Source organism: Motacilla alba, chromosome 26, assembly GCF_015832195.1.
Source record: "Motacilla alba alba isolate MOTALB_02 chromosome 26, Motacilla_alba_V1.0_pri, whole genome shotgun sequence".
Lineage (NCBI taxonomy): Eukaryota > Metazoa > Chordata > Aves > Passeriformes > Motacillidae > Motacilla > Motacilla alba.
This window is the reverse complement of record NC_052041.1, coordinates 1,749,701-1,760,404: the sequence shown is the minus strand read 5'-3', so window position 1 is coordinate 1,760,404 and position 10,704 is coordinate 1,749,701. Positions and strand designations below refer to the sequence as shown.

The window sequence follows — 10,704 nt, the reverse complement described above, 5'->3', positions numbered from 1 at the left end:
CTGAAACAACTCAAGGTCCCCCCCTAAGGAACCAAACAAACCACCCACAACCACAAGCACTTCATTTTTCCTAATAGTTTAATTAGACTTTAATGATTTATTGCTCATCTGCAAGGATTAATATTGCATTCATTAAAAATCATTCCTATACAAAATAAACCTCTCGCTCCCGGCCCGCCGCTGCCGCCGCCATCGCCCCGGGCTCCCCCAGCATGGCTTATACAGACACAGAGCCCTTGGCCGAGATTCCACCCGGGACGGGTGGGAACGGGGACCCCCGGGCGTGGGGGGCTCACGGGGAAGGGGGGATGCTCCCGATCCTTCCCACAAACGCCCGTCCCAGCTTGCTAAGCTGTCCCCAGGGAGGTCTGCGGGATGGTGGAAGGGACCCAGGCGATCCCTGGGATCTGCGGGGGAGCGAGGCAGGTGATCCCCAAAATCTATCCAGGAGGAGATCAGGCAGAGCGGGAGAGAGGAACAGTCAGAGGACGTGGAGGGGGATGATCTCAGCACCTCTCCCATCCCCTGGCCCCCCAAAGAGCTCAGCACCCCCCAAAACCGGCAAATTCCCCGGGAAGGACCCGTCCAGGTGGATCCCTGCAAAGGGGGAAGGAGCAGCTCCACCACCCAGGAAGTGCCAGCAGCTCCTTCCCTCCCTTGGGTGGGGAAAGGAACAGGAGCCAGAGGAACCTCGGTGGGTTGGAAGGAGCTGCCCACACCCCAGCACAAGCTGGGAAGGGAAATGTCAGCAGGGAGGGCATGGAGGAGATGATGGGAGCAGCTGGGACACACCAGGAGAGGGTGAGGAAAACAGTGACAGGGAGCAGAGGGGCCGGGCTGGGCTATGGGGAAGGCTCATCTCTGCATCCAGCTCAAAAAAAAAATAGTGAAACACCCCCAAAACCCACCCCAGACACCCTCAACACCCCCCAGCACCTCCCAGAGGGAGATGGGAAGGCAGCCACGTCCCCAGTGATTCCTTTTCAAAACATCTAATAACAATCCCCGCCCTCTAAAACATCTCTGTAAGGATCAAAAAGGAAAAGAGGAAGAAAAAAACCAAATAAACAAACGGAAAAAAAAATGTTTAAAACTCAATTAAGGTGCAGTTTGGCTAAAAAAAAAATAAACAAACAAAAAACCTAGGAGAGATGAGGATAATGCTGGGAAAGCGACCCCCATCCAGATTCAGATTAGCACCCTGAAACACTGAACTCCCCTGGACCCAGGTGGCCAGCAAACCCAGGCCAGTGGCCACCAAACCTGGGCCACCTCAGCGCAGGGACCTGGGCTGGGCTCGGGCACGGTCACCCCCTGTGCCAGGTGTCCTGCCGGCCACTCTGCTCCCAGGAAGCACCCGGAGCAGGGATCTAGCAGCTAAAACTGGGCTCTTTAAGGCAATTTAGAAGTTGCAGATAATCCACACAAAGAAATAGAAGACAAGGTAGAAGAGCATCTCCGGATCCACAGGGAGCCCGGCTGAGACCGACGTGGGCTGGAAAGGTGGGAAAAAATACAAAATAAAAGCCAAAATGAACCATTGCTGCAGGAATGAAGCGCCCTTGGCCCCGCAGGAAAGGGAAAGCCCCTCCTGGAGCCAGGGCTGGGAATCAGCAGCTTCAGCCACATGAAAGCAAGAAGCAAATCCCAGATTGTCTGGAGAGATCAGACAGGGATGCGATCATGGAAAAGGGAGAGAAAAGAAAACCTGACCTTAAAATCACAGATAAAACGTAAAAACAGGTTCTGGTGGTGGTTAAGAAAAAAAAAAAAAAAAAAAAAAAAAAAAAGGTAAACCAAAATAAAAATGATTAAAAAAAAATCTCTCAAATGTTGCCTTGTGTGGTCTGGTCCTTCATGGAAATGGTCCCATCAGTATCTAGGAGAGAAGGAAGGGACAGTGAGGGACATGGGAGGTGCTGCTGTGCCAGGGCAAGGGGATCCCCCAGGCATGGAATTCCAGACTGGTCTGGGCTGGCAGGGACTTTAAAGCTCATCTCATTCCACGGGCAGAGACACCTTTCACTGTCCCAGGTTGGTCCCAGCCCTGTCCAGCCTGGCCTTGGACACTGCCAGGGATGGGGCAGGCTCAGCTGCTCTGGGCACCTGTGCCAGGGCCTGCCCACCCTCACAGCCAAGAATCCCTTCCCAATATCCCATCTAACCCTGCCCTCTTCAAGCACGGGAAGGGACTCTAAGCTCTCTTGGGAGCCTTCCAGCTCTCCCAGAGGCTCCAGCCCTCAAAGCATCTCTGTGGCCTCCTTTGGACACGCTCCAGCAGCTCCACATCCTTCTGCTGTTGGAGACCCCGGAGCTGGAGGCAGAACTCCAAAGCCACAGGGAACTGGGAGCTCCTGCCCCAGCAGCTCTCACCTGTAGTAGTTGGGTTTGAAAGGCCCGTTTTTGTTGAGTCCCAGGTATTTGGCCTGATCGTCCGTCAGCTCCGTCAGGTGGGCGTCGAACGACGGCAGGTGCAAACTGGCCACGTATTCATCTGGGAATGGCACAGGGAACACGGGATCAGGGCGCCCACACCCCAGCACAACACGGGCAGCTGATGACTGGAAGGTATGGCTGGGCAGCACCCCGGATTCACCGTCACCCGAAGCAGGGCTCAGCCCAAGCCTGGGCTGGATGTGCCCCTAAAGGCACAAGGAGGGATGGAAAATCCCAGAGAAGGGAGGCTGCAGGATGTGGGATGCCTCCCACGCTGCAGAACACTAACAAAGATAAAGCAAATAACCCCCACAGATTTTAAGTTCACTGCCTCTGGTGGCTTCCCTGAACCCACTGTCCCTCTGGAAGTGTTTCCCAGCCCAGGTCTGAGCTCTTCTGACACTGCTGGCACATGGATTCCCCAGGGAAAAGTCAGTTCCTTCACTCACCCATCTTCTTTGGCAGCAGGTAAACGTCCTGCTTGTACCGGCCCTCGGGAGCGTTGTAGAGCTCAATCAGAGCCAGAGCCTGTGGAGAGCACAGGGACAAGCTGGGAACAGTCAGGAATGGCCACCAGCTTGGGCAGCACAAAGCTCACAAATGTAGAGAAGGATCTGGGAGCTTGAGGGACAGTACAACCATCTCCAACATGCCTTGAGGGAAAGGGTCCCTCCCCAAGTACATCCCTGTCTGGGTCTCCATAATCCCACTGGAGGGATCAGAGAGCAGGGATGAGATGGCACCCAGCCTGTTTGCAGCATCTGGGCTCAACACCCCAGGCAAAAACATGAGGATGGTTTGGGGTTAGCAGCTCTTCTCCTCTTAAACCACCCAGCTGCTGCGGGACATGGAAAGGAAAGGGCTGCTCCTCAGAAACTGGCAGCATCCAAAAACCAGGACAGATTCCTTCAGGACAGATGAAACTGCATCTGAGAGCTGGCTTCCACTGTTGGGAACCAAGTCCAAAACACAGGGCTGTTCCCTGTCCCCTTGGGCTGACAGGAGTCAGGATAAGGGAATTCCCCACTGTCAGCCTGGCTGTCCTTCCCCATGAGCACCAGAGCCACCAGACCCTCCATGTTCCCAGAGCCACCAGACCCTCCATGTTCCCAGTGCCATCAATCCCCTCCATGTTCCCAGAGCCATCAATCCCCTCCATGTTCCCAGAGCCACCAGACCCTCCACGTTCCCAGTGCCATCAATCCCCTCCACGTTCCCAGTGCCACCAATCCCCTCCATGTTCCCAGTGCCATCAATCCCCTCCACGATCCCAGTGCCACCAGACCCTCCAGGTTCCCAGTCCCATCAATCCCCTCCACGTTCCCAGTGCCACCAGCCCACCCAGTGTTCCCAGTGCCACCAGCCCCCTCCATGTTCCCAGCCCAAACAAAGCCTTGCTTTGAGGTAAGCTCAAACCTGTGCTAGGTGGGCCTAAACACATGCTGGGGGAGCTTAAATCAGTGCTAGAGGGGCTTAAACCTGTGCTGGGGAAGGTTAAACCCATGCTAGGGGGTCTCAAACCCGTCCTAGGAGGGCTCAAACCTGTCTGGGGGAAGCTTAAACCTGTCTTCCAGCCCAGCAGGATCTGTGCCATGAAACCACTCATTTAAAAGCTCTCCAAAAACTTGCTGTACCCAAAACACTGGGTCCGTGCCAGCAATAACTCCAGCCCAGAAAAAATGGTATTTCTGGCAGTGGTGCCATCTCAAGAACCAATCCCAGCATGTTCCCAGCTCCTTCCAAACCATCCCCACCCCTAGGCTTGTGCAGGGCCCCACCCATGTACAGACCTGTGTGGTGGCTGTGATGGAGAGAACGAAGGTGGGAACTGTGGAGCAGCTGAGGTTGAGCAGACGGCCCTGGGAGGAAGCAGGAGTCAGCACAGAGCTGGACATGCTCCCAAATCCAAACCAAACTGAGTTCCCAGATGGGATTCACCGCCATCCCCTCCCTCCCTGCACAGGGGACCAGGGAGTAGGGGCACAGAGAACCAGAGCATGGTGACCAGAGCATTTCTCATCTGCTCAAGTTTCCACCTCAACCCTTCATTTCAAGGCAGGGGAATGTTGTAGTCCCTAGAAAAGCCAGTCCCTCCTCCTGCCAGAACAGCCCCCGTGGGAAGAGGAGCCACCCAGCACCTGGGAAACCCTGCACAGATGGGGTTTGCCTGAGTGGGATGAATCCCAGCTCAGAAGAACGGAGTCACATGGCACCTCTGTGGCTGCACGTGGGATATGACACACCCACCCTCAAGAAAAGAAAACAAAAAAAAAATTAAAAAAACCTGGTTTGAGCCCTGAAGCTTCTCTCAGCACTTTTCCACCTGGCTAAATCTGTGATTTCCTGACAGAGGCCCAAAGCATCATGGCCCAGCTCTCAACACACCTCGGCCAGCAGCACCACCCGCTTCCCGTCGGGCCAGATGACGTGGTCCACTTGGGAGCGCACCCGCTCCCAGGTCAGCTCCGGCATCCGCAGGCTGGTCTGCAACACGAGGAGGCAAGGCTGGGGCACGGCAGGAGCCGGCAGCGGGCACGGCCTGAGGGGCCAGCAGAGGGCACGGCCGGAGGGGCTGGCACAGGGCACGGCCGGAGGGGCCGGCAGCGGGCACGGCCGGAGGGGCCGGCAGCGGGCACGGCCGGAGGGGCCGGCAGCGGGCACGGCCGGAGGGGCCGGCAGAGGGCACGGCCGGAGGGGCTGGCACTCACCACGTCAATCTCCGTGTTGGAGTGGCCCATGTTGCACACGATGCAGCTGTTCTTCATCCGGTCCAGGTGCTCCCTGGTCACCACGTTCTTGTTCCCTGCAGGCACAGAGGGCACAGCTCATCCCACTGCACTGGGAACACAAACCCTGTGGTTTCTCCTTCTCTGAACTTCAGTCAGAGAAGCTCGGCTTGGGGCAACATCAGAGGAGTTTCCCTGGGACATGAACCCTTGTGCCTGTGGCAGCAGAGAACAATGTGGGACAAGTGCTGTCATGGAATACCTTGAGCGGGAAGGGACCCACAAGGGTCATCAAGTCCAACTCCTGGACCCTGCACAGGACACTGCCAACAATCCCACCCTGTGCCTGAGAGCATTGTCCAAACACCCCTTAAACTCTGGCAGGACTGGGACCGTGACCATTACCTGGGGAGCCTGGGCAGTGGCCAAATCTTTGATCTTTGCTCCCATGAATTAACCAGGCTCTAGGAGATCCCAAAATACCCTGAGAACACGTGGCCAAGATGTCCCTCTGCTCTGGGCCAGGACTGTGATCATATGGCAAATCAGGGTGAAAAGCTCCTGGCAGAGCCCAGCTGTTGTGGAAAATTAGGAGCACACAGCAGTGAAATGTCCTCCACTCCCAGCTCCCTCGAGACCCCACCTGGGAATGGTGCTCCTGCTCCAGCCTTGTCTATCCCTACCTGTGCAGGTGATGACGACATCCACCTGACGGATTACTTCGCTCAGCTTCACCACCCGAAATCCATCCATGCTGGCAAAAAAAGGGGAATAGGGACGATCATGAGGAGGAGAAGCTTGTTCCTTCTGTGCCCCAGGCCATGAGGATCTCAGCAGCTCCAAACTGCTCTGGCAGCAGCCCAGGTTCTCCTCTACCCCTCCAGGGACACCAGTGCCACGAGGGAGAGTCGTGCAACAGTTGGGATGTCCAACTCGCTCTTGGAAATGTTGGATGAGCCAGGAATGTGTGGCATAGAGGCCTGAGCAGCCTCCCCAAACCAGCCAGTGAACACCTTCTGCCCAGTACTCCATCCCTGAAAGCTGCCCAAGCCCTTCCCCATCACACCCAGCAAGGTGCATGTTCTCCAAAATGCACCACAGATCCCCCTGGCTTCACTCCAGCCTCTGGCAGGGTTTGGAAGAGCAGAGAGAGAGAGACACTCCCGAGCAGATGGGAGCACCTTACCAGGCTTGAAGAGCGCAGATGGGGTCGATCTCGGTGACGTACACGATGGCTCCCAGGGCTTTCAGGGCAGCACAGCATCCCTTCCCAACCTGCCGAGGCAGAGGGGTCAGTGAGGCAGGACACAGACCCACCAGTGCTACAGTCCCTGCCCTAAACAGCCCAGGCTCATCCCTGGCTGGAAGATCCTCATCTCAGCTGCTTGCCCAATGCCAGGAGCAGCTCAGGATGTATCTGGTAAGTGGCACAACTGCCACAAGCCCAGCTCTTCCTCCAAGGCCACCAGCTTCTCACTGCCAGAAGGCAGGATTAGACAGGATATTGGGAAGGAATTCTCCCCTGTGGGAGTGGTGAGGCCCTGGCACAGGCTGTCCAGAGAAGCTGTGGCTGCCCCAGGCAGAAATATCCATGACAGGAGTTTCCCAACCCAACGCTCTCACAGCTCATGCAGCCCCAGCATTGCAGGAGCCTTTCCCCAAGCAGGAATCAAAGACAGCCTAGAGGAGCACACACTGCCCCCTTGCCTTTAAGCTACAGGATTTCAGAGCCATCCTGCACTCCTCAGGGGGCAGATCCTCCATCCCATGCTGCCCACATCAGCATAGGGAGCACAGGGCTCCTGCAACATGCAGCTCAGACTCGCTCCCTCTCCTCAGAAAATTAAAACAGAGTCCAGCTCTCCACATGACCAACCCACACCAACACCTGGCTCTGCTGCACAGACTCTACTCAGACCTGTTTCGTGACCAGCAAGGTGCTGGGCCTAAAACATTTCCAGAGCAAGCCTCACTTATCACCCAGCTCCAGCCTCGGGTCTACTGAACACACCCAGGCAGGGCCAGCTGGGACTCAACTCACATCCAAAGGGGAAACCATTCAGGGTGAACAGGCTGGGAGAAGAAAGGTGCTCAGCCTGGAGGAGAGCAGGGTACAGCAAGACCTTAGAGCCCCTTCCGGTGCCTAAAGGGGCTTCTGGAGAGCTGAAGAGGGACTTCGGACAAGGGACAGAGTGACAGGACAAGGAGGAATGGCTTCCCACTGCCAGAGGGCAGGGTTAGATTGGACAGTGGGAAGGAATTCTTGGCTGTGAGGGTGGTGAGGCACTGGAATGTTCTCAGAAAAGCTGCGGCTCCTCATCCCTGGAAGTGTTCAAGGTTGGGTGGGGCTTGGAGCAGCCTGGTCGAGCAGAAGGTGTCCCTGTCCATGGCAGGGGGTGGAACCAGATGAGCTTGAAGCTCCCTTCCAACTCAAATATGGGTTGAAGCCTGGGATTATCTGACTCCCCTGTTATGAAGAAGTCCAGTAAAGTTTAGGACAGACCCTGAAGACAACAATGCCCAGCACAACTTCTGCCTGGAGAATCAGGCACCAGCCCAGAGCGCTCAGTGAGAGCCAGCACAGTCTCTTGGTCGAGCAAAGCTGGGCTCCACTGGTGCCTAAATGAATTAGGGAGCAAATTCCTGCTGGGAAGAGCCTTTGCAGCTCCTGCCAGTCCCTGCACAGTGCTGGAAGATAAACACCCACACAGACGTGCACAGATGGAGGGAGGGTGGCAGCTCCCAGCTCCAGCTCTTCCAGGGTAGAATCAGTTACAAGTTCATTATACAATTTCCCTCTGCCAGAGTATTATTCCCAGGGAGAAGCTGCCTGCCCTGCTCAGTGACAACCAGGCTGGATGCTGAACCTGGGCCAGGGATAGCAGATGGGAGTACCCGTGGGTAGTTATAATTCAGGCCAGTGTTCCCAGCGACTGTCGGCTGTGCAGCCCAGTTCATCTGCAGCAAACTGGGAAATCTGACCCCTGATCTCCATTCTCTTGCAGATTCCAACAAGATTTTCCTGGTCATCGCTCACCAGGTTGGATCTACTCCTTATAGCAAGGGCAAGTGGCCTTTGCACAGGGAATTGCAGGATGCTGAGCTCGGGGGAGGCCAGCACAGCTCATGGAACTCACCTCCCCATAACCACAAACCACCACTTGCTTCCCTCCAAACATCACATCCGTGGTCCTCTTCAGGCTGGGGGACAGAGAGAGACCTGTGTTGGGATCAGTCAAGCCCAAAACCAGGTCAAAGCAGCAGAGCCCGATCTCTGCTTAAGAAGCAGCCAGAGCCAAACCCACCCGTGTGGAAGTGCCAGTGGGGAAAAGAGCTGGACTCACCCATCCAGGATGGATTCCCGGCAGCAATACAGGTTATCAAACTTCTGCTTGGTGACAGAGTCATTCACGTTCATGGCTGGGACACACAGCTTGCCAGCCTTGGAGAGCTGGTACAGCCTGGGAGAGGGCAGAGGCAGGTCAGAGCAGACAGCAGCAGCTCCCTGAGCTCTCTGGATCTGCCTTCCCAAAGCTCCCACCTGTGCACGCCTGTCACGCTCTCCTCCACAATCCCTCGGATCTTCTTGAACACGCTGGGGTACTTCTTATAAACCCAGTGGGTCAGGTCCCCACCATCATCCAGGATCTAGAACAGGCAAGGAAGAACAGGCAGCAGTCAGGCCTCCCACTGGGAAATGCACTGGCTGAGGACAGGATGGGGAAAATGATTTGGAGAAGCATCTTCAGGCACTCCTGGGGGGCTGTTTGGGCAGAGGCCAGGGGGCCAGGACTCCCGGGTTCCCCTAGGTGCCTGCAACTCAGGGGTTCCTCTAAAACCCTGAGATGCTTTACCCCTGTGTGGAGCTGCTGGATCCTAACAGGATTTCCTGCCTCTGCTATTGCTCTGCAGCCTGCAAAGGTGACCACAGGCAGCACTAACAAACTAGGCTGGGCTCAGGACACCACTGATGCCCTGAAAGCAAACAGGAGAGGACAGGCTGTGGGAGGTGCCATGGTCCACACACATCACTGGTGACCCCAGACCACGCACCAAGGGGGGACATTGGCTTTGACAAGGGAAAGGTCCCCACTGTGAGCCCAGCTTGGGGAGGGAGACGGCAGATGGCACCTGTGCTGAGAGGAGCGGCTGGGGCAGCTCCTGCAGGGGGACAGGTCCCATTTCTTGGCTCAAGGCAACTCCACCAGGAGCTGTTCCCCTGCCATTGGGACGTGCCAACGCAGGACATCATCTCTGCAGCTCCTGACATTCCCGTGGCTGTTCCCAGCTCATCTCCAGCTGCTGCTCTCCAAGAGCCCCCCTTTAATGGGGGTCAAAGGCCCTTTCGAGGTCAGGAGACTCCCAGGAACAGCCCCAGGGTGGAAGGGAGGAAGAGGAAGGGCTGGAGAAGACTCCTTACCATGTTGGCCTGCCAGCCGTCTACGTTAACACAGCGGTCAATGCACCACCAGAAATCATCCTCGGACTCCCCTTTCCAGGCAAACACAGCAACACCTGCAGGAACAGGAGCATCCCTGGAGTCTGGGCGTGGCAGAGCGCTCAGAGCTCGGCCAGCTCCACAAACACACGGACACAAGAGCCAGGGGAGCATGCAGAGATCACACCACTGCCCACAGCAGATCAGACCTGCCCATCCCTCCCCAGAAGATATTCCACAAAAATATTCATTCTCTAAAACAGAAATACAAAATTTTTAAAAAATTAAAATAAATAATAAAACCCAAAGAAATAATAATAAATAAATAATAAGAAAACAATACTACTAACAATTACTTGTAGTAGTTATTATTGTAGTAATACTGCTATTAGTACTAATTAATGTAGTAATACTGCTATTAACTGTTTAATTCTAAACAGTATAAAACTAAATTGAGTTAAAATACGGTTAAATATAAAATTAAAATATATTTTATGTTTTTGTTATTTTATATTTATTCCTATTTATTTTGTTTCTATTTTACACCTATTTTATTTATAATCTATATAAAACAGGTGTAATAGATATAAAATATATATATTATATATAATATATAATCTATATAAAATCTATATAAATCTATATAAAATATAAGCCTTTTATAAGTATCTATACATGCATTCATATTATATAGTGTATTTTATGTGAATATATACACTTATTTATAATATATATTATTTAAATATCTATTTATATTTATATTTATACCTAGTATAAAATATTTCTAAATATAAACTATAATTTTATAATTTTAATATCAATATAATTATATAATTAAAATATAATGCACTTAATATAAATATAATAATTATAATTATATAATAATGCATTTAATATAAATATAATAATTATAATTATATTATAATTATATATAAATATAATATTTTAATGTAGATTTTTATAAATCTAAGTATAATTATAATTTTATAATTCTATTTAAAACAGAATTTTATATGATTATATATTATAGTACATATCAAATGTCCATATATAAATATAGACTGAACTATAAACAAATGAAATCCGAAGTTCCCTGGAAGGTTT

The 10,704-nt window shown here is 52.9% G+C and overlaps 1 protein-coding gene across 3 annotated transcripts in view; it reads right to left on the bottom strand.

The window, feature by feature from the left end:
• Window positions 1-60: 60 nt before the first annotated feature.
• The window catches only part of AHCYL1 (adenosylhomocysteinase like 1), a 28,867-nt gene continuing 18,223 nt past the window's right edge, over window positions 61-10,704 (bottom strand). For 2 of the 3 annotated variants that reach the window (XM_038162488.1, XM_038162489.1), the window contains exons 6-17: window positions 9,583-9,677; window positions 8,704-8,810; window positions 8,507-8,623; window positions 8,300-8,363; window positions 6,349-6,437; window positions 5,846-5,916; window positions 5,145-5,239; window positions 4,822-4,920; window positions 4,227-4,295; window positions 2,886-2,964; window positions 2,374-2,494; window positions 61-1,879 (exon numbers count right to left, since the gene is read on the bottom strand). In XM_038162488.1, the coding sequence (XP_038018416.1) occupies window positions 1,873-1,879; window positions 2,374-2,494; window positions 2,886-2,964; window positions 4,227-4,295; window positions 4,822-4,920; window positions 5,145-5,239; window positions 5,846-5,916; window positions 6,349-6,437; window positions 8,300-8,363; window positions 8,507-8,623; window positions 8,704-8,810; window positions 9,583-9,677 (1,013 nt within the window). In that variant the 3' untranslated portion in view covers window positions 61-1,872. Of the gene's footprint in view, window positions 1,880-2,369; window positions 2,495-2,885; window positions 2,965-4,226; window positions 4,296-4,821; window positions 4,921-5,144; window positions 5,240-5,845; window positions 5,917-6,348; window positions 6,438-8,299; window positions 8,364-8,506; window positions 8,624-8,703; window positions 8,811-9,582; window positions 9,678-10,704 lie in introns of those variants that run through there. The other variant, XM_038162487.1, reaches the window with a different exon arrangement.